Source organism: Panicum hallii, chromosome 4, assembly GCF_002211085.1.
Source record: "Panicum hallii strain FIL2 chromosome 4, PHallii_v3.1, whole genome shotgun sequence".
Lineage (NCBI taxonomy): Eukaryota > Viridiplantae > Streptophyta > Magnoliopsida > Poales > Poaceae > Panicum > Panicum hallii.
The window spans coordinates 6357042-6378333 of NC_038045.1; the positions used below are offsets into that span (position 1 = coordinate 6357042).

The 21292-nt window shown below is 51.4% G+C and overlaps 5 protein-coding genes across 7 annotated transcripts; all 5 read right to left on the minus strand.

The window, feature by feature from the left end:
* Positions 1 to 1410: 1410 nt before the first annotated feature.
* LOC112888464 (putative cellulose synthase A catalytic subunit 11 [UDP-forming]) lies at positions 1411 to 5324 on the minus strand. Its single transcript, XM_025954684.1, has 6 exons — positions 4745 to 5324; positions 3851 to 4457; positions 3646 to 3783; positions 3391 to 3516; positions 3086 to 3301; positions 1411 to 2977 (listed from the first exon to the last, which is right to left on the minus strand). Exons 1-6 carry the CDS (start codon positions 4822 to 4824, stop codon positions 1562 to 1564), a joined length of 2583 nt encoding a protein of 860 aa, XP_025810469.1. The 5' UTR covers positions 4825 to 5324; the 3' UTR covers positions 1411 to 1561.
* A 44-nt stretch (positions 5325 to 5368) lies between these two features.
* LOC112888467 (transcription factor HY5) lies at positions 5369 to 8468 on the minus strand. The gene is made up of 4 exons (XM_025954689.1): positions 8164 to 8468; positions 7620 to 7818; positions 5859 to 6015; positions 5369 to 5767 (listed from the first exon to the last, which is right to left on the minus strand). Exons 1-4 carry the CDS (start codon positions 8249 to 8251, stop codon positions 5696 to 5698), a joined length of 516 nt encoding a protein of 171 aa, XP_025810474.1. The 5' UTR covers positions 8252 to 8468; the 3' UTR covers positions 5369 to 5695.
* Positions 8469 to 13109: 4641 nt separating this feature from the next.
* Positions 13110 to 13965, minus strand: LOC112889316 (uncharacterized protein At1g15400-like). The gene has a single exon (XM_025955883.1). It carries the CDS (start codon positions 13837 to 13839, stop codon positions 13420 to 13422), a length of 420 nt encoding a protein of 139 aa, XP_025811668.1. The 5' UTR covers positions 13840 to 13965; the 3' UTR covers positions 13110 to 13419.
* A 233-nt stretch (positions 13966 to 14198) lies between these two features.
* LOC112889315 (protein OVEREXPRESSOR OF CATIONIC PEROXIDASE 3) lies at positions 14199 to 17645 on the minus strand. Of its 3 annotated transcripts, none has more exons than XR_003228069.1 (5): positions 17424 to 17645; positions 16663 to 17022; positions 16208 to 16513; positions 15786 to 16082; positions 14199 to 14284 (listed from the first exon to the last, which is right to left on the minus strand). XR_003228069.1 is itself a non-coding variant. In XM_025955882.1 (4 exons), the coding sequence occupies exons 1-4, from the start codon at positions 17601 to 17603 to the stop codon at positions 15933 to 15935; spliced, it is 996 nt and encodes a 331-aa protein (XP_025811667.1). In that variant the 5' UTR covers positions 17604 to 17645; the 3' UTR covers positions 15682 to 15932. The 3 variants fall into 3 exon arrangements, 1 of the variants encoding a protein (XP_025811667.1); XR_003228068.1 differs by having other exon boundaries at positions 14199 to 14329; XM_025955882.1 differs by lacking the exon at positions 14199 to 14284 and having other exon boundaries at positions 15682 to 16082.
* A 734-nt stretch (positions 17646 to 18379) lies between these two features.
* On the minus strand, positions 18380 to 19778 carry LOC112891044. The gene is made up of 4 exons (XM_025957942.1): positions 19610 to 19778; positions 19262 to 19528; positions 18904 to 19174; positions 18380 to 18835 (listed from the first exon to the last, which is right to left on the minus strand). Exons 2-4 carry the CDS (start codon positions 19478 to 19480, stop codon positions 18546 to 18548), a joined length of 780 nt encoding a protein of 259 aa, XP_025813727.1. The 5' UTR covers positions 19481 to 19528; positions 19610 to 19778; the 3' UTR covers positions 18380 to 18545.
* Between the last annotated feature and the right edge of the window lie 1514 nt (positions 19779 to 21292).

A 21292-nucleotide genomic window follows, 5' to 3' on the forward strand; every position in this document is an offset into this window, starting at 1 on the left:
TGAATTACAAAAGCATAGTCATTAGCAGGTGCTTTTAGGTTCAAATTAAATGATGTTAATTTGATGGTACGTACTTTATATGCTTCAAATTCAATTGTTCCGTCGATAGCCTTGATTTGGGTTCTCTCAACGTGAGCTCGGATGCTAGACGGTCGACTAGCATTTTCTTCAAAATAGGAGCTCAATAATTCGACATGAAGGTGCGAAACCGTGCTGAATTATTATGGCCTGTGGTCCTATTTGGTTTCAGGGACCATCACATCATATGTTTGAACATCAATTAGGAGTACTAAATATAGATTAATTACAAAACCTATTGTATGAATGGATGCTAATTCATAACACTAATCTATTAAGCCTAATTAGTCCATGATTTGATAATATTGTGCTACAGTAAATATGTGCTAATGATGGATTAATTAGGCTTAATAGATTCATCTCGTGAATTAGTCTCCATTTATGCAATTAGTTTTATAATTAGATCATATTTAGTCATTTCAAACATGTGATGTGACACGAACTGCAAATAAATCACTAGATCACCCTTGCATGTATATCAAGAAGAACGCACCTGCTCGACAGTCGACACCATCAATTGTCGGCTTCTTTTTCAAGCAGCAGCTGGCCCAAATCGTGATAGGGCTTGCCGAGTACGTGGAACCGCCCATGCCCTGCTGCTGTAGCCGTTTCGGGCAAAAGGGTTAAGGCACTGCCTGCGGAGCACTAGCCCGTGGGGCGTGCAGCAGCGTGTGCTTGACCAGGGACGTCTTGGACTGGTGACCCGGACCCTTTTTGTGCTTGTGCTGCCGTGCACGCTGCTGCTGAAGACCGACACGGCCACACGGGCCACTCTGAACAAGGTGGTCGTGTCTATTTCTCCCAAGGGGAACACAGGTGGTAAATGTAAATGCAGTATATATTTGAACATTGGTGCTAATCGCGTACAGACCCCTGAAACTCGATCTGAATTTGTGTACTGACGCTCAACATGTGCGTACACTTGGGCTGTTTGGTTGAGCAGAGCACCAGATTATCCCCCACGGTACCTTACCAAAGTTTGGCCTCATCCATGGTTTCGCCAAACGTTAGCGAGGGAATGTGAGCTAGGCAACCAGCATTGACAATGTCAGGAATATTATCAGAGTTTGGTAGCAAACCAAATGCTTGCAAGTTTTAGCCTTTTTTTTTAAACTAAATGCAAATTTTAGTCAACGCTACCAGATTTTGATAAGCATTGACATGATTGGGTAGAGAACCAAACTACTACAGGTGCACGTGTTATACTTCTGTTAGAGTTCCACGTGACTGCATGCATGATTTAGAGTTTTGGGATTTAAGTGGCTACAACTTCAAAGTTGAAAAAGACTGCATTGGACTCTTTCCTTGGAAACAACCAGTTCCAGAGTGATTTGTCTCGATTTTTAGAAGCTAGAGAGCTTAGCATTTCGGTTTTGAAATTATAAGCCGAGTGGAGAATGAAAGTGCACAAATTGGGCCTCATGGCCTAGACACACGCTAAAGCGGCACGGCCCAGCCTGGAATCTCCTCCTCCTCAATTTTGTCACAAGACCGGCTGCTGCGACGTCGACCGCCCGGGCGGCGCCGAGTAGGAGTCGACGTTGACCCAGAGCAGCGAGAGCGCGGACACGAAGAGCACCGACCAGAGCACGGCGATGGTGGGCGCCCGGTCCCGCCGCGCCAGGAGGCCCCTGAGGAACCCCTGCAGGTGCGCCACCACCCACCCGGCGAGCGCCAGCTTCCCCAGGACCGGGCCCCACGACCGGTACCCGTGGTCCACGCCGTACGACACCGCCACCACCACGCCGGCGAGGTTCCCCAGCAGCAGGCTCGCGGGGGGGATCAGCAGGTTCGACCACCGCAGGGACCTCCGCGCGTCCGAGGTCTCCTCGCCGCCGCCGCCCTCGTCATCCGAGGACGAACGGATCGCCGTCTCCGTGGACGTGGAGAAGCCGACGTCGATCCCGGCGCACGCGCGCAGGATGCCCTGGAACACTGCGGCGAGGCACGCCGACGTGCCGGTGACCACCCAGAGCTTCTGGTCCCGCCACCACGCGCGCAGCGTCACGCGGCTCCACCGGAGCTCCAGCGCGGCCGTGGCCGCCACCGAGGACAGGAGCAGGATGAGCAGGACCGCGTCGTAGTAGCTCACGTCGTCCGGGAAGATGGACCTGCCGGTGAGGAGGCAGGCCGCCGGGAGCGCGCAGTAGGCGGTGAGCGGGAGGGAGGCCAGCGGGGTGGCGACGCAGGTCGCGTAGCCCAGACGCTGCAAGAGCCGCATGCGCCCGCCGGCGCCGGCCCAGACGGGGCAGTGCCGGCTCAGCAGGACGCCCATGGCCGCCACCGCCCGCCGCGACGCCTCGGCGAGGACGTCCGAGGGGCTCGGACGCGCGAAGGTCCGGAACGCGGTCCGCGCCGGCGCGCAGTACGCCGACGCCCACCCACGCGCGTGCATCCTGAACCCCGTGGCCACGCCGCCACCGCCGGTGCCGTACATCCAGCCGACGTCTTTGCCCCACCTAGTCCGCTCCTCGTACGCGCAGCTGACGACGTGGATGGCCTCCCTGAGGAGAGAACAAGCAGCCGCGGCCGTGGAGTCCGACCCGCCGCCGCCGCCGCCATCACTGCGCCCTTGGCCCGCGAACGCGGACGCAATGAACGCCGGCGAATGACCGAAGTGCCGCTCCAGCGCGGCGTGGTAGGAGCGCAGCCTCCGTCTTGTCCTTGCGCTGTCGGCTCCGGTCCGCTCGTCGGAGTCCTCCGAGTCCAGCAAGGGGACCGTGGACATGGTCCTCCTCAACGCGCGCCCCTTCCCGTTCCCGAAGCAGCACCAGTTCCCGTGCGCGTCGTCGTCCTCATCCAGCGCAGGGTCGAAGCCGTACAACGCTTTCCGGTTGAAGAAGCAGCCGGAGCCGACGTACACCGGGCCCTGGATGCCGTCCAGGCACTTCATGTCGATCTGGCGAGCACCGCAAAATCGTGAAGTACAAAACTTAGAAAGCGGCAGCGCCATGGCGGACAGTGATGAGCAAGTAGTCTGATCGAGCAAGTAAGCTTGATCTCTTACGTCGAAGAAGACAGAGTCCCGGCTCGCGTGCCGGTCGCCGCCATCGTCGTCGCCGCCGACCCGCAGGGGGAACTGGACGAAGCACGTCCTGTTCCCGGCCACAGGATCCATGAGGAAGCACATCGCCTCCCTCAGGGCGCCGCTGTTGGTGACGCAGTGATCGTAGTCCAGGTTGAGCACGTACGCGCCGTTCGTCAGCAGAGCAGACACCCGGAGCTGACAATAAACAATGCAGAAAAGCATTGCAGATTGCAGCTGAAGAACAGTGATCAACAACAACATACTGCTCCAGACCAGAGGCGTACCAGGGCGTTCAGGGCGCCGGCTTTCCTGTGATGCTGGAACCCCGGCTTCTTCTCCCGCGACACGTAGAACAGCCGGGGCAGCTCGTTCCCCTCGGCGTCCTGATCGCCGGGGTGCCCCAGAAGAACCTGAAGATCATGCACGAATCTAACCCCATGAATTGCTACAGATCAACCACCAAGCCAGTTCGGTAAAATCCAGGGGTTTGCCAGGCATGGTCTCTCGGTGACCGGTGGAGCGAAGCGAAGAGTTTTGACCTGTATCATGGCAGGATGGTCTCTGGGGTTGTTCCCCGGCCACGGCGTGCCGTCCGACATGACCCACCCGTCCTCGGGCACCTTCCGCGCCTTCGCCGCGAGGTAGTTGATCCTCACCTTGAACTCCTCGTACTCCCTCTGCGCTGCAACCAATCACGATCAGCCACCGCCCGACTAACCGATCGAGGAGCGATCGATCGCTCACCTTCATGGCGCGGCGTTCCTTGACGAAGGACGGCGCAGCGCGGTCCCTGAGGTAGTCCACGCCGCGCGCGAAGTAGAGCTCGGGCGCCCTCGGCTCCACGCCGTGCCGCCGGCAGAAGGGCACCCACCGCCGCGCGAACCCGGCGGCCGCGAACAGCGCCTCGAACACCAGCATGTCCGCGCCGTCGTCGGAGACGTAGCACGCCAGCCTCCCTGCGGGGTAGTCCGCCGCGAGCGCCGACAGTACCGCGTTCGCCGTCGCCAGCGGCGGCTCCCTCCCCGCGCCCGCCGCCGTCACGAGCACGTCCACGCCCGCCAGCGACTCCTCGCCGTACCGCGACGCGAGCCTGCCGAGGCGCGCGACGCGGTTGGTCGGGGAGAGCTTGGGGAGCTGGGCAAGCAGCCACGCGAGGGCGAGCCAGAGCTCGCAGGCGAGCGCGGCCAGCCACAGCCAGGGCGCGTCGCGCACCGGGTGGGTGACGCGGTACCGGAAGAAGGCGGCGAGGAGGAGGGCGCGCAGCGCGACGGCCGCGCGGTACAGGCTGAGCACGCCGGGCGGGACGGGCAGCTTGTCGCTGAGAGGCTCAGGAAGGACATCGCCATCCCCGCTGCAAATTCAGTCATGGCGAAATATGTAAGATCCAGGAGCGCACAGCTCTACATGAGACCTGATGATTTGTGCAGGATTGCAGTGAACCTGACATGCGTCAATCTTGCCAAAGAAAGTAAAAAACTTCTAGTGACACGAAACAAACTAAAACCTTTTTTGTATACGCATGGTGATTCTGCACGAGGATGAAATTTGATCTGTGGTCTATTTGCAGCGTCATTGAAATGGCTGGTGCGGCATTGATGCAAGATCAACAGGTAGAAGCATGGGATTGCCAGTGGTCACCTTTCTGAAGATTCAGGCTCCTGGTCCAGGTCCGAAGCCGGGGAGTTGGCAGGCACGATCTCCGGGCTCCCTTCGTCCATCTTGACCCTATCTGACAGGTGAGCAATTCAGAGTGCAATAGGCGCATCTCATTGTTGTCTCCCCAGTAAACCAGCGGATGTACAAGAAGCCATGCGTGTGTGAGAGGCCCAATAAAAACGAAAAAACCATCCCGATCTCTTTTGTTCTCTGGCATCCATTCCTTCGTCTTCATCGAGTCAGACGCAGGAGCCCAAACAATTCCACCCATACATCCCAGCGGGAGCGACAAGATTGGGGCGCTTCAGTTATTTCCCGCGATGTTCGCGAGGCGGTCTCAGCGGAAGAAACGACACGGTAAGACAAAAGTTACTTCCGTTCGCTAGCTGCAGCAGGCGTGACTGCGCGCGGTAACAGACAGGGGATGAACTGGTATGTGCCGAGGAATCAGAGGCGGCGGCATCTGCTTGCCCCTGCGCAAACCAAGCGAAGGGACCTGGTCAGCGCCTCAGCGGTGACGGCACGAGAAGGAACGAACTGGATCGTGACCCCGTCTTGCCGGCGCGAACACCACAAGCCTGCAAGTGTCGCAATTTTCAGAGAATATTGGAACCCTTAAGAATCTGATCACGGGTATGAACACAAATTCTCATGGTTTTTACAGACGAGACAGGAATCAACAAATCAGGCACCGCTTCTAAAACAAACCTAATTACATTTGCAACAGCACTGCGTCCATGCCGTCTCTTACGTGCTGTCTACATGTCGACGGACGGAATGAACTGCATGTTGGCAAGGCGACATTGTTACATACACCTAGAGGATCTGTTCCAGAGCCGGCTGAAGTGCTGAACACTTGCAGATGCAGCAGGGACCGAAGATTTTTCACCTAAACAAGGGACCAGTTCCTCCGGTCTTGCATGCAGAGGCCAGCTATTGGCTGTCTCCGCCGGCGCTGCTACCGCCACCCGGCCCTCTTCTGTTGACGGTGGTGTTCTTCAGGATCTGCGGCACGTTCAGGGAAACAAATTCATATCAAACTGCTGCCGTTTGCAAGCCCAAGCAGAACCGGTGACTGCGACACGTGTGCACGCACCTGTCTGAGCATCTGGTTCTCGTTCTGCAGCGTGGAGAGCCTCTCCTCCAGCTCCGAGCTCCGCTTCTCCAGGTCCTTCACCCTCACCTCCAGCTCGCTCAGGTACGCCTTCTTCCTCTCCCGCGCCTGCTGCGCCGACACCCGGTTCCGAAGCAACCTACAAGAATTGAGAACGAGGTTGAGCAAGTTCTCCAGGTCCAGTTCGGGGGGTCTGATGGTGGTGGGCTTAATATATCTACGATTACGAGCAAGCCCATATATCATTTGGGCCCATCTGTGATTTGGGCTATAGATCTGACATCCTTTGTCACACCATTCCCTTAGCATACAGCGGCTAGAGCAAGAAAGACTATAAACGAAAAGCTAAGAACCAGTATAGCATCAAGTGCTTACTTTTCAACCTCAATAGCTTTGCAAAACAAGAACAGTGCTCTCTTCAAGATCGCTTTAAATCTAAATCATTTAAAATGTAGATTTGCAAAATACATATATGTTATCAAAATCATCGTGAAACCGCATGTTACGTCATAAAACTAGGGATTTAACATGTCAATTGATCACAAGAATATAGATTCAAGCGTACAGTGTAAGTTACAAATTTAGCACCTGTTGCGTCTCAAAACTATAGTTTAGATAGTGAAAGTGGTTTGATGTCTCAATTCATTGCAGAACTATTTAATACTCCCTTCGTTCCAGAATATAGCTACGTTTAACTTTTCTCAAAGTCAAACTTTTTTAACTTTTACCAACAATATCACTAAAATAAATTATTTCAAACAGAAAAGTTTATATATTATAATAGTTTGTTTCACGATAAATCTACTAACGTAATTTTTATTATTAATCTTTATGATTTTTTCATTATTTGTAGTCAAAGTTGAAAAGTTTGGCTTTAAAAAAGTCTAAATGTATCTATATTTTGGGATGGAGGAGTAGTTTTGCGTGCTCCTACCTCCATCTTCCAATTTAAATATATGATGTTCAAGAGATGCTAATTAGTTTATTTTAAACTTATCAGATTATGCTAAACAATCATATATTTGAAACGGAGTGAGTATATTTTTACCAACTCACTTGTGTTTCGTGAATTTTACTTCAATTCTACTAAAATATGTTGATAATTTTTTAAAGGAAAATATGATGCTAATGGAACTTTTGAAATTTTAGTTACATATCATATCCATTCTAAACGAGTACTTTGTGAGTAGAGGATCATTAGCAAGAGCTTTAACCCGTCGTAAGGGAGAGAGTACTTTGTGTGTGTCTACAAACAGCTACCAAAGGGCCACCCCCCCCCCCCCCACACACACACACAAACTTGGCCCAGTAACAAAAAGAACTAGAGGGAAGTGTGTGTCGTATATTTGCGTTTGTACAGTGGTTCGAAAAAATACAAAATGGAAATAACTAGGTAAAACCAGTCATGAAACGCCCTGGCATCTCCAACTCATTCTCTCACTTTTTTATGCACCGTCCATGTTAGCACCACAGCACGTTATTATCGATCAAGTTGGTGTCGTCCTTGGCCCGGCCTAAAGGCAACTTTGTACGACATCAAGTTGCGTAGTACGTGATCGAGGTTTCACGCCTTTGCTCATCGGGCACTCTATGCCACGCCGGCACAAGCAGAAAGCTCAGCCTCGCAGCGATCGTACGCACGAAGCCGCAGCAGGTGATGCCTCGCAGGCTCGCAGGAACACACGCTCGATTGCGGTACGGATTGGAGAGGCGTGGTAGAAAGCTAAGCCAAATTACACGCACCTCTTGAGGCGGCGGTGCTCCTTGTCGGCCGGGCTGCGGCCGCGGCGGCGGGCGGCGGCGCTGGCCGCCTGGGCCGCGGACGACGTCCCGGCCGCGGCGCCCGCGGCGGGGTCGGCGGTCTCCCTGCCGGACGTCGACGGGCCGGCCAGCTCCAGCCCGACCTCCGGCACCCGCCCGATCTCCTCGTCGCTCTCCATCCCTACATACACCGCGGCAAGCGATTTCAAATCAATCCCTCTCCTTATTGTCAAAAAAGAGAGAAAAGAAATCAATCCCTCTCTCATGCATGCATGCTTATCGACGTAATAGGAGTACTCTCTTCGCTTACAAATCTACAAGACAGTAGACAAATAGCTAACCTTCCTTTTCCATCAAAGAGGAAAAGCTAAGGGAGCAGAAGAATCAAGAACATAGAGATCAAGAGAGGCATGCTCGAAGAAATGGGCCGAGTAAAGATGATAAACGGAAGCAACTTGCATATATGTAAGAAGATTCAAAGGATGATCAAAGAAGAAAGAAGCAACAGGCAGTGTACTGTGCGTGCCTTCTCTGGCCTCCTCCGTCTGCGGCGCCGAGCTCGAGGAGCGCTCGCTGCTGGAGGGCAGCGAGCTCGTCGTCTGATCCTGCTGCATATTCTCTCTCTCGCACTCGCTTGCTCGGAGCTCGTCGGCACACTGCAGTCGGCAGCAGGGGGGATAGATTTCTTATTAATTGTGCGCACGTTTCCGTGTCTCCCGACCCCTTATTGGCCCCCTGTTTCCTTCGCGGCTTCGCCTCCCTGAACTCGGAAAGCGCTCGACGATTCCATCCGGCTCATCATGGGCGACCCTTTTGTTTTCTTTTGTCGCAAACGTCCAGAAACTCTTCGCAAAACCCTCATCGTTCCTCGTATTAGACACGTTCATGTGATCGTGTTTGAACTCCAGGCAAGAAAGAAGTAGAGGGGAGTGGGTACAGAATTCGACGAGAAAAGGGAGGTCTGGAGGAAAAAAGCGCGGTGTTTTTGGCTTCCGGGGATCCAGCTCCGCCGACGTGACGCTGACAGGGCGCCCGCGTCCAGTTCAGCCGCCGGGGGGGGGGGGGGGGTGGGGTGGGGCGGGGGTGATCCGAGCGGGCGGCGGCGACCAGAGCCATCAGCCATGCGCACCCCGCGGGAATCAAACGGCCGGGACCCCGCCCACGTCGCGGCGGGCGAGGCCACGCGTTGGCGCCGCCAAGCGGAAGGTGGCGAGGCGCGCAGCGTGGCCGCGCTCCCGGCCCCCCACCCCGCTAGCCCGTCGCCGACCGCGCGGGGCCGCCGCGTCAGCGGGTGGGTGCGGCGCGCGCGCGCAGCCGAACCAGCAGCGAGGAGCATCCCGCCGGCACGAGGCGGGCAGCTGGGCCGGCGCTCCGAGCTGCCGCTGGCGTGCGCAGCTGTGCGCGCCCCCTGTTTTCAACGCGAGCCATTTCGGCGTGCGGGTGCCGCGGTGGCTCGCCGTCGGCCACAGGACCGAGCGCGGGGAGACCTCGGCGATCGGGGATGGGGGCAGTTGGATCCGACGGCGGATTTGTGCGCTTTGTCTGGCGGACCCCCGCGTACTGTCGGCGTCAGCGTTGGCTACGACAAGTCCTCGTGCCATTGCTCCTGCTCAGGTTGGCGTTTACACTGCCGCCGCTGACATGAATGAAGTCATGCTGGGCCGTCCGTGGGGATGGCCCGTCAAGGCACCGAGCAGGCCGATGGCTTCGGGCTGCGCGGGCTGAGACCTCACGCAGCAGCCCATGGGAAATTAGCGGCCCCGTTCCGATCGACACCATCAGACAACGTAATTACGGCATACGAGTGTTTGCACTTTATGAAAAAGAAGAGACCGCGGGACACACGAAGCTGTGCTCTGAAGCTTGACATGAAGAAGGCTTATGATAGTGTGGAGTGGGCTTACCTATGTGCTGTCATGACTCAGCTTGGTTTTCATCGTTTATGGGTTGACATGGTAATGCGGTTGATCACAGCTGTTTCTTTCTCAGTGTTGTTCAATGGTGAACTGACTTGACTCCTTTAAACCGACAAGGGGTATCCCTCCATATTTGTTTCTTTTGGCAGCAGAGGGCCTTTCGTGCCTCTTAAACTCAAGACTACAGTCATCGAATCTCAAGGGTACCAAGGTGGCCCGATCGGATCCGGTGGTAAGCCATCTCCTCTTCGCGGATGACAGCCTGCTGTTTTATAGAGAAAATATTGAGAATGCTCAGGAGATGCTGATCAGGGCACATCACCTTCTCGGTGTGGCGTGCAATCATTGAAAGGAAAGAAGTGTTGACACACAGCATTATTCGCAGAATCGGAATGGGAGAATCGACGAGCATCTGGAATATGAATTGGTTACCGAGGGATGGCCAACTCCGGCCACTGTTCAATCCTCGACCAGATGCGCCACAATGGGTGAACGAGCTAATTAACCCGCTGAACCTTTCATGGGACCATCACTAGCTACAACTGTTGTTCACCCTATGGATGCAGAGGGAATCAGTTCCATCCCATTGACTACCAGGAGGCAAGAAGATTTCTGGGCAAGGCACTACGAGAGAACAGGTATATTTTCAGTACGTTCTGCATACAGGATGCTTGTCCAAAAGAAGGAGAACTGTACAGCATGGCTGGAACGAAGATCAGGGAGATCAGATGTGCGTGCAGATGAGAAGGAGTGGTTAGCTATCTGGCAGCTAAAAGTGATAGACACTTAGGGATCTACTAAACGTGAATTAGCTCGGTAATTACCAACAAGACAACAATGTTTGACTGATCTGGATAGAATCAGAGAGAGACAGATGGGGAAAATGCCGTACCACCGGTTGAGGCCCCTGCCTCGGCATTGTTGGCCATGGGGTTGAGGGAGAAGCGGATCGGAGTCGTGGACGAGGGCGCACGAGCGGTGGGGAGGTCGAGCAGTGTCGGCGGCGATGGCGCAGAGGCGGCGGCGGTGGTCGGTGTAGAGACAACGGCGGCGCTTCCCGTCGCTTCAACGCCTCCCCTTAGATCGGATCACCTAGGGTTTTTGGTGGGGATCAAGCACGGCGACGAACTTCGTTTTTCGTGCCCCGGCCCCCCACCTACTATTTAATATGGCGCTGCGCGACGGGGGCCCACGTGCCATTGACTTGGCCGTACGCCCCGATCGGGGCGCGGGTCTAACGGACTCCGGATCGGTCGTTGGACCGATCCGGGTCGAGATCAATCTAACAAAAAGTTCCTCCAAAGATCAGAGTATTTCTCTGGAGATTGGCAAGGCAATCAATACCTACCGGGGATATCCTCCATCACCGGCATATGGCACCGCAGGCATCATGCTTGATATGCAGAGCACCAGATTCATGGAAGCACTCTCTTCTGGAGTGTAACATGGCTAAAAGTGTCTGGGCATTGGCGAAAGAAGAGATAGTGGAACACATATGCAATGTCCAAGAGCAGAATGCAAAAGCTTGGCTTGCAGCAGTGACCTCCTCCCCGCCGAAAGATGAGCTAACGAGGACGATGGTTACACTGTGGGCGATTTGGCACGCCAAGAGAAAGGTGATCTACGAAAATTTGTTTCAGAGCCCACTATCGACGCATAGTTTTGTGGAGAGATTCATGACTGACCTAGAAGTATCAGTTTCTCGACCGGAGGTGAGGAAAAGAGCAGACACCACTACACTTCGCTGGATTCCACCTCCGCAAGGTGTAGCTAAGATCAATGTGGATGCCGCGTTATCCAAGAACACGAGTACGACCCCAGCTGCTGCAGTGGCCAGGGATGCGTCTGGCATTTTTCTGGGAGCGTCTTCAGTGGTGATACAGGGGATTATCGACCCGGAGACCATAAAAGTGCTGGTTTTCAGGGAAGGCTTAGCTCTGGCAAATGACTTGTCTCTACGCCGGGTTCGGATAGCGAGTGACTGCGCTAATGCAGTTAGAAGTTTGGCATATGATATTCTGGGAGTCTACAGTCACATTGTGAAGGAGATTAAAGCAGATCCTGCATCTTTCCAGGGGATGGAATTTGTTCATGAAAAGAGAGAAGCCAACCATGACGCTCATGTTCTGGCGAGGAGCACGCTGTTCAGCTCAATCGGCCGGCATGTTTGGTCTTTTTATCCGCCAGATGGCGTTTGTAACTAATAGATGAGTGCCGAACCCCTCAATAAAAAAAAGAAGAAGACAATTTCACAATTAACGCGCCCTCAGCTTCCTTCTTCCCTGTACTCTCTCCATCGTCACCCACCGGCGCAAGATCTTTCCCCTGCCCTTCCGGGACAGCTCGAAAGCAGAGGAGGGCGCCCCATGAACGCACGCAGGAGCAGCGTCAGGTTGGCCGGTTTGGTGCCTAGCGCCCCCACGGAACCAAATTAGGTGAACGGTCCAGGTCACGAATCTCTGCAGTCATCATGCGCTAAGAGACGGAGTTGGGGGCTTGGAGCTGAGCATGTGTGTGTGTGTTTTCCATGGCATGGAATTGGAAACATGGAGCCACAGTTTTGGACCAGGAAGGAAGGCAAACAAACAGGCCATTCCTCTAACATACGTCATGGCCTGCACAATGCAAAATTCGAGACTGATCGTTTCATGTTACCGATCGATCGATCGATCGGTGGACGGGTCGTTAATTTTGGCCCGACAGAGACGCGACGGGGGTGGGCGATGCGCGAGAACGTGCTGGGGAAAGAGACGGCCACCGGTCCGTACAGAGACGCGACGCCGCCGAAATGTCGCCGACGGCATGAGGAGGCCCGGGCGGCGGCTCGGGTAGTCGGATCGGCCGTGTGAATCCACGACGGGATCGGGACGTACATTCACACGTCGACGCCGGGGATGGGCGGGCGGATGGCCGTCGCTCTCCGGCGCCACGGCGCAAGCAATCATGCCGCCCACCAGCTCGTTATTACACCCCCGGATTATCGTCGTCGCCTAACTGCTGCACCGCCCACCAAACAACCTGTTTCTGTGCGCGCCCTCACAGAAAAGGGAAAAAAAATTAAAAAAAAGAAACAAGTTGCCTTCCGTCCCAGTGTGGCATGCATCTGCTCCCCAACAACTGCGCGGGCTCTGCTTGAAAGTTGAAACGCGGGGGGTTTGAACTAATTCCTTGCAAATTTGTGTGGAGACCCCGTCGAATTCCTGGAGCTCCGGGGAGGACCTCGGTCCCGAACTCGAAGCGCAGCCGGCCAGGCCGACCATGGCATCTGCGGCCATCATGTGCACCCCCAGCAAACCGACCGAAATCATCGGTCCATCCCCCCAGTTCCCAACAAAACCGCCTCACAAATCACAAGGCCGGCCAACCCAAGCTCCATCCACATGGGCGCCCACCCCGACTCGCCCAAACTCTTTACGCACGCAGACGCAATCCGGGCACCCCCTCCCCGCCGGCAAAGGCACGCGACGCCACACCTCACAGGCACGCTCACACACCCACATGGAAGCAATCAAGATGGTTTCAAAGGCGCAAGGACCAGCGCCAGAACACAAGGGCAAAAAAGAAAGGGTTCCACCAAGCCAAGAACAACAATCCCGGATCTCACCAGCTGCTGCGTGTACCAGTCGTAAGATCTGACCGTGGCGATTCCTCAAAGCATGGATCTGGATCAAGAAACCGACCAAAAAGAGAGAGAGAGATAGAAACTGCTAACCTTACTGACTGAAACGGTGTGTATCGAGTAGCAAAGCTCATATGACTGTGACTCTAGTATACACATGTGCGCTCACATCCATGGCTCAAACTTTACAGTGGGGGGAAAAAACTAGCAGCTGCACCAGCAGCGTTACGTACGTGTTGAGGCGCCGTCACTTCTTCCTCGGCTTGCTGGACCGGCGGCGCGCCGTGCCGGCACCGGAGCCAGAGCCGCCGAAGATGGTGCAGAGGATGCAGCCGGACACCCGCGGCGACGGCGGGTCGACGTCCGGGGCCACGTCCTTGGTCCGGAACACCTGCTGGTTGCTGCGCGATTCCTCCTTGTGCCCCTGCTTCTGCTTCTGCTTCTTCTCCTTCGCCTTCTTGTTGTCACCGTCGCTGGCACCGCCGCGGCGCAGCATGCCGATGCTCCCGACGCTCCGGGAGTGCCGGAGCTCCGGCTGGGGCTCCTCCACGGTGCCATCGGCAGCCTTTGCCTCCGCGTCAGCCTCGGTGAGGAAACGCTCGTCCCAGACCAGGCCAGAGGAGCCCGACCTTCTGAAGGTCGTCGCCGACCTTTGCAACCCGGCCATGGGCAACTATCCACCTCCCTTCTCTGCAAGAGGAACCAGCTTATCTGCAAGTGTGGATGGAGACCAAAGGCTAAGGATGAACTGGATGGGTGTGCTGCTTCTGAGTTGCCCGCCTCTGCAGGGCCTGGCTGTGTTATATATGTAAACGGACAGAGACAGCCATTAGTGTGCAGACAGGAGAGCAGTCAACAGCCGGTGCCATGGAAAGGTGCCTGGGGCTGTTTTCCAGTAACTAACTGGGTTCTGCAGAGATTATTTTATCTGCATGAAGAACAGCATACAAGAACACATCAGATTAGAATATTAGGCACACATGATTTTCTATTTTTGTAGCACATGTCAGGGTTTTACTTTCCCACCATGAGCATGTGGAGGAAGAGAAGACAAGTGCATAGAAGAAGCTAGATGTCCATCACCAAACCCACTGCAGGTGGAAGACAATTTCCTGAGAGTTACCAGAAAAGCGTTCTTCAACAGTTTCTACATTCCACTGTAAAGTTTGACAATGTTATGATAATAATTGATATAACAGGACTTTCATTTAGATTTAAGGTCTATGATATGCATTGCCATGAAAACGTTAAACATATCTGAGAAAGATTGGTTACAAACCTTTGATATCGACCATCTCTACCAGAAATTGGTTAATGATAGACTAGTACAAGTGAAGAAAAAGTCCAGAGGGCCCAGGGGAAGAAACAAAGGAAAATGGCAACTGTACTCAACTCTAGTTAGCATCAGACTATCAGTTGACATCCAAACATCATTCTACAGGCTAGAGGAAAACAAAGGCTGTACGGTAGTGCCCTTAAAAGACAAGTCAATGTGTACCGTTGCTATTCACTAGATAACAAGGTATGGCATACCGCCCCAAAAAAGTCAGACTGTGTATAGTGCAGTATACAAAATTAAACGTTCATTGTACTAAAAAATGATTTTATTCTTAGAGGGAAATAGTAAAAGCTTCCGTTGTAGCATATGATTCGACATATAAATTAGCAACAATTATAATCACGTTTCCTTTTTCATGTCTCCATGCTCTCATGTATTTCCAGCCTCCCTCAGGGTATACCCTAATCACAAGAGCCCCACAAGCATTCTCTTGCTTCCCAACCTCACTACACCGTTGTACATGTACCCATATGCTACCAGCACCTATACAAGATGTACAGTGCTGAGTAGTAAAAGCATCAGCGTAACAATAAAAAGATCCATCATAGAGGTAGAACAAATTTTGCCCTAAATAAGTGTCAAGGGATCTCTCTGGATACACCTATCATCTAATCACTGAAAATTATTGCCTACCATCTGACCCTGATGATGCGATGACCAGTCCAGATTGCAGACTAAATAACAAGACATTTTGATTGAAGTTAGGTTCAGAGCAGCATGGGTTTCAGGCAGTGGAGGCAAAAGTACAGACTATAACCGACCTACCCAAAACCCAAGATTCAAGCAACGACATGAACGGGTCTAGTAGAACATATAGATACAAAAGGTGCCATCCCAGTCATTACTATACAATTAACTAGTTGGACCACAAAAATAGTTGGTTAGGCCATTAACACTACTTCATGCTTCTTATGCATGGTGTGAGGTGTCAGTTATGCTGTCACTGCCTCTTCCTAATCTCTGATATTGATTGTCATAAATCTTCACTTTTAGCTCACCTAATAGACTAATACCGTGGGAAATCTTGCATCACTTGCACAAAAATAAGAAATAAAAATACTGGGCACATGCCCCACAGAAACCAGGCTACGATAAAGATCATGTGAAATGCCACGTTAAGGCTCTAAAGAACAAAGTGAAATAATCTACAAGCATTTACCACTCAGCAAATCAAGATCTGGTCAGCAGACCTATAACTTTTACTGAAGCCAATAGTCAAAATGGTGGTCCAGTCTGAAGCTAATTAAAATGCAAGTGACAGTTAGGAGCAGTACCTGTCACACTGGCTGATCTGATAGTATTGCTACAATCTAAAGATACTCCATGTTGGGCTTGCAAAACTTGTCATACTTTAAAAGTTCAAATTACAGGCTCATAAGAGTTTCCATGCGAACACTATAATAAAGGCTTATCTGAAGAAGTTATGAACTAGCTACAGTCTCAGATAGGGATCTCTTGAATGCAACACGATGGTCAGGGACTCCATCTTGTTCCCTTCTATCCTCAAACCACTTGACAATGGTCTTTCGTGGAAGGTTTGTCACTTGAACTATGCTGCTGATCATTGTATTCTGCATGAAATGAAATAAAGTAAGTGATTTTATGTTGCAGAAGAAGAATACAAAAAAACCACTACTCGAGAGATAAGCTATTGAGCGGTATTCATAATCATGATGGAAATGGAAATCCTGGTTACCGTGGGGCGTTTGCTCCGCAAGTAGACTCTTTCCAAGGTCTCAAGTTGCACCTTTTTTAGTCTTTTCCGCGCAGACCATTCTGCGCTCATGACATGAACCGGAAGATCCACCTGTGGCTCGATTTCACTGGTATCAACCTCATCAACAGTGGCTGAATTAGGGGGTTCTTGTTCCTTCACTTCAGGCTTAGAAGGGGCTTCATCAGGCAAAGAATCAGACATGAGTAGAAGTTTTGGTGGTGGATTGCGGAGCAGTTCAATGACCAAAGCCCTATCTAAGCCTAGCTCCCCTGCAAGATTCTTTATCTGCAACATAAAATGGAAAACCTTCAACAGTTTGAGTTTTAAAGGTTTGCCTATTCCTACAAAAGGGTGCACAACTGTAACATACATCATGCTGATTTCTAAAGGGAGAATTAGGAAGAAAAAACTCAAGTGAATATATAGCTGCTTACACTAGTTTTACGCCGACCTATTTTCAGTGCACGAGCCAATCTCCTGAGTTGCCAGGTTTTCAGCTCTGGTCGTTGGCTCCCATCTATTTGCTCATCATTACCATAGTCTGCAGAGCTCAGTAATGAATCTCCTGCTGATTCATCAACGCCACCGACTTCTTCAATTGCTTCTGCCAACTCCTTTTCAAATCTGGCCATATCTTCTTCTGATATCTCATCTTCATCGTCGTCAACAGATAAATCATCATTCTCAAGATCTTCTTCCAGCTGCTTGAAAAGTGCTTCCAATGCACCATCCTCATCATCGTCGTCCATGACAGCTTCTGCAGGCACCACCTCCTCCTCACTCTGGATTTTAGTCTGGAACAAGGGAAATTTTGTCAACAAGACTTCCACTTCCAGTTCATAGCTATACATATAGGAAAATGAAAACCAAAAAATTCAAACCAAGCTGAGGTAGAAGATAAGATCGGAAGACAACAGTGTTGGGGTAATAAACGCACTTCGCTAAATCCCCCAAGTTAATTTTGCAACAACAGATAATATAGCTCTAGGATTGACACGAACAAGGTCACATCTCAAACAACTGTACGACTAACTACATCTAGTACCAGCTCCCCCAACCTACTATTCCCCCACAATCTTAGCCTCCAAGGTCATTTCATGGTTCATCAAGCAACGACTAAACAGAGACGCACCAATCCGGGCAGCGGAGATGAGAGACAAGGTAATTAAGCAGCGCGCGACGCGAGGTTGGCTACCTTGTATTTGGAGGGCCTACGGCGGAGGGCGCAGGCGACGCCCCGCGGCGCGCTGCGGAGGCGGAGACGCGCGAGGGTTCCGAGGAAGGGCTCGGGGACTGAGGCGCTGGAGATGCAAGTCCTCGGTGCGGCCGAGGCAGGGGCGGCGGCGAGCACGGCGAGCGGCAGCACCGTCGCCATTTCCGCGAGCTCTTCGGATATTTCGCAGCCCTCCCTTCTACCCTCTCAACATGGGTTTTGCCTTCTCGAAATCTAGATGGGCCGCCTCGCTCCGCGTGGGCTTCACTGGATCGTCATGCTCCCCCTCCTCGTAGGCCTTTGAAGTTTGAACCCACACTGGCCCGTGGGTCGGAGTGGGTAAGTGGGCCTTTGGGTGGCATGTCCCCCAATAACTTTTTTTTAAAAAAGGTTAAAAAATTAAAATTCTAAAAAGGGTGCCAGCTGGGAAAAATTTGAAAAATAGGTGCCTCCCGCCTGTTGATCGAGCGGGAGGTGTGGGGCTGGGGACACCCCGCCCATCCAGAGGGCGGGATGTTCCAAAAAATTTTTGCAGGCCCCTCCAGAGGACCCCTTCGCGAATAAGAAAGTTTCTTATTCGCGAAGAGGTCCCTGAGGCAGGGATCTACAATCTATATTTTTTTTATTATTTGTTGGAATTTATGATTTACAATCTATATTTTTTATTATTATTTGTTGGAATTTATGATTTACAATTTATTTGAAATTCGGACTATTTTCAAATACAATATTGATTCGCCATGCTCTTTTGTATACATATAAAATTTTAATTCAATTTTATGAAGAAGATTGCTCTATCTAAAACTCGTATGAATATGGTTAAACGATAACGTTTTGCGACGTAGAATCCAAATATTACGATAGTACGATAGATTAACCAATTAAAAAAAAAATAGTATCATATAAAAACAGTTTAAATATAAAAAGTCCACCGAATCAGAAGTATCTACCCCGCATGTCCCGGACCTCGCGCTCTCTTGGTCCTCCCCCTAGTCCTAGCCCGTCGGCGTATGTGGTCCTCCGAGTACGTAAATGCATCTGGAGCACGGTGAGAATGAGGCGGAGGAGGTGCAGGCGTGAACGGGTCATTCTGAGACTGTGCACTTAGAGCGTCGTACGTCTGGGATGGACCAATGATGTCAGGCTCGGCGCCGCTGCCCACCAGCTCCGACCAAGTAACGGAGCCGCCCTCCCAGTCGTCCCAGTCCGGCACACCGAATGGACCACCGTATGCAGGAGCTTCCGTCGACCATGCATGCTGAGCATAGCCCTGAAAGTACGGTGCAGCTGGTGCAGCTGGCATCGTGACGGGAGAGACGTTCCTGGAGCATAGGCGCCAAAAGTCTGAGGCTCCATTCTTGCAGGAGGAGGTCCCATTGCCGTCGAGTGCATGACTATAAAAACAAACGAAATTAGTCGTGTAAATCAAAGGTGATCGAAATGGCAATTATAAAAGACTTACAGCTTGAACTAGCGGCAGTACCGCTGGACGCTGCGTGCAGTGCTGCAGAGGATGACGGGCCAGCTGCGTACACGTGAGCGGACGCATGAGATGAACTGGAGGCCCCCACGTCGTCTCTGCCGCGACACGTCAGTGCACGTAACGCTCGCGTCAAGCTGTCTTGAATCTTACGCAAGCTGTCCTTGTATTGTGCCTCCGGTACACGTACTCCACGGTCATGCAACGTGATCTGAGATGTAGCTTCGATCTCCGCGAACTTGATCAGATCAATCTGCATACGTAATGGGATGCAGAGTGATATTGTTATCGATCTGTTATAAAAAAAAAGATTTAATAATTCGAGTTGCGATAGACGTACCGCGCCACGCTGCTCCTGATCACGGTACGAGGGATACGTGTCCGAGATGGTCGGCTGGTGCTGATGCTCCGCGTCATCAATACGTGAAAGAGTGACGTACGGACGCATGCGAAGGAAGTACCAGCGGGGGTATGCAGCGTATGACGCCTCCGTGTGTGGCTGCCCCTCGTCCCACACATCGTCACGTGCGTCAAGCCACCCTTCTACGTACTCTTGCATCTTGAGACCCAGTTGACCTTGCTGGCATGGTATCCTCTGCGCAAATATCTGTTGCAAACATTTGAAAGACAACATTGCTTTATGATAACGAATATATAATTAATATAAAGCGAGTTATCACAAACTTACTCGTGTACGTTGTGCGGCACGGCCTGGAACGCTCGAGGTAGGAGAGGAAAGTGCTGTCGTCGTCCGAACTGCCTCATCACACGCTCGACGCAGTACGGCTCGACGAGAATATCGAACATTAGGTTCGCCTTTGTCAGCCAGTACTCCTCGTCATGCGTGCAGAGGGAAGACAACCCGTGCGGCGCACGTGTCTGGATAGCCGCAGCGGTGTACGGTGTCCAGATGACATCCTATGGCCGCATCCGATCAAATTCGGACACGAACTGAGGGTATGCTTTTCGGACCTGCCGATGTGCCCAGCTCATCTGCAAAATTACACAACTGCATTGGTACTGCTCGTATACATAAACGTACAACAATAAATTAAAGAGCTTAAAAAAACTTATCCGTCGATCGGTCCAAAGCGAACCCATCGTGGGGCTATCCTCGTCCCACATCCCATACATCTCGGGCGGATAAGGCTCCTCGCTTATTAGGGGACGTGCTATGGCGAATCGCTCGTACGACCATAGCTGCAGCAGAAGTGGGCAGCCTGTGATGACGGCGGTCCTCTCCGTCTTCAAACAGGTCGTCCAGGTGCAACAACTCCTTTGCTACACGAGAGCGCACCTCATGAAGCTCCTGCCCCTCCACCGCTGCCAGGTACGATCTGTGCCGTTCGTCGATGTGCGCGTGAAGGAGCTCCAGTGTCTGCGCCATATCTGCATGGAAAATATAAGTACCGTAAGACATATTCCTACAAACAATTGAAAATACTAAAAACTATTTATAATAGAACTAACGTAACAATTATTTCTAAGAGCTATTAAAAATACTTAAAACTATTCAAAATATAACTACCCTAAAAATATATTTGAAAACTATTGAAATTATAAATACTATTCAAAATAAAACTACCCTAAGAAATATATCTAAAACTATTGAAAATACTACTAATAAATATTTCTAAAAGCTATTAAAAATACTGAGAACTATTCAAAATATTACTACCCTAAGAAATATATCTGAAAACTATTAAAATTATAAAAACTATTCGAAATATAACTACCCTAAGAAATATATGTAAAAACAATTGAAAATACTAAAAACTTATAATAGAACTACCCTAAGAAATATTTCTAAAAGTTATTAAAAATACTGAAACCTATTCAAAATATAACTACCATAAGAAATATATCTGAAAACTATTCAATTATAAAACTATTCAAAATATAACTACCCTATAAAATATATCTAAAAACTATTAAAAATACTCAAAACTATTTAAAATTGAACTACCCTAACAAATATTTCTATAAAAATACTGAAAACTATTCTACGTATAACTACTCTAACAAATATTCATAAAAATAATTAATAATTATACGATTATAATACCTCCAAACTGACGTGTGGACAGGGTTTCGCCGCTTCCTCTCCTCTCCTCTCTTCCTCTCCTCCTTTTCTTTTTTGTTGATTTTTGATGAATATTATGAGAATTGGGGGTGGGTGGGGGGCTTAAATAGTGGGGGGTGACATCCCGCCCGTTGGAAGGACGGGATGCCCCTCGGGGCAACCTCCCGCCCGTTGGGGGGGGGGGGGGCGGGATGCCCCTCGGGGGAACCTCCCGCCCTCCCAACGGGCGGGAGGTCCCTCGGAAGACACCCCGCCCGTTGGAACGGCGGGACGTCTTATAACTTTCGC

Excerpts from the sequence above, each read along its gene's own strand:
- LOC112889315 (XM_025955882.1), bottom strand. The coding sequence starts at position 17,603 with ATGGCGACGGTGCTGCCGCTCGCCGTGCTCGCCGCCGCCCCTGCCTCG. Across the intron at positions 16,514-16,662 it reads TAGGTCGGCGTAAAACTAGT|ATAAAGAATCTTGCAGGGGA; the intron begins GTAAGCAGCTAT and ends TTTATGTTGCAG. Across the intron at positions 16,083-16,207 it reads TGCGGAGCAAACGCCCCACG|AATACAATGATCAGCAGCAT; the intron begins GTAACCAGGATT and ends CATTTCATGCAG.
- LOC112888467 (XM_025954689.1), bottom strand. The coding sequence starts at position 8,251 with ATGCAGCAGGATCAGACGACGAGCTCGCTGCCCTCCAGCAGCGAGCGC. Across the intron at positions 6,016-7,619 it reads GAGCACCGCCGCCTCAAGAG|GTTGCTTCGGAACCGGGTGT; the intron begins GTGCGTGTAATT and ends CAATTCTTGTAG. Across the intron at positions 5,768-5,858 it reads AGAACCAGATGCTCAGACAG|ATCCTGAAGAACACCACCGT; the intron begins GTGCGTGCACAC and ends AACGTGCCGCAG.
- LOC112891044 (XM_025957942.1), bottom strand. The coding sequence starts at position 19,480 with ATGCAAGAGTACGTAGAAGGGTGGCTTGACGCACGTGACGATGTGTGG. Across the intron at positions 19,175-19,261 it reads ATCAGGAGCAGCGTGGCGCG|ATTGATCTGATCAAGTTCGC; the intron begins GTACGTCTATCG and ends TTACGTATGCAG. Across the intron at positions 18,836-18,903 it reads TACTGCCGCTAGTTCAAGCT|TCATGCACTCGACGGCAATG; the intron begins GTAAGTCTTTTA and ends TTGTTTTTATAG.
- LOC112888464 (XM_025954684.1), bottom strand. The coding sequence starts at position 4,824 with ATGGACGAAGGGAGCCCGGAGATCGTGCCTGCCAACTCCCCGGCTTCG. Across the intron at positions 4,458-4,744 it reads GAGCCTGAATCTTCAGAAAG|CGGGGATGGCGATGTCCTTC; the intron begins GTGACCACTGGC and ends CTGAATTTGCAG. Across the intron at positions 3,517-3,645 it reads ACCATCCTGCCATGATACAG|GTTCTTCTGGGGCACCCCGG; the intron begins GTCAAAACTCTT and ends CATGATCTTCAG.
- LOC112889316 (XM_025955883.1), bottom strand. The coding sequence starts at position 13,839 with ATGGCCGGGTTGCAAAGGTCGGCGACGACCTTCAGAAGGTCGGGCTCC.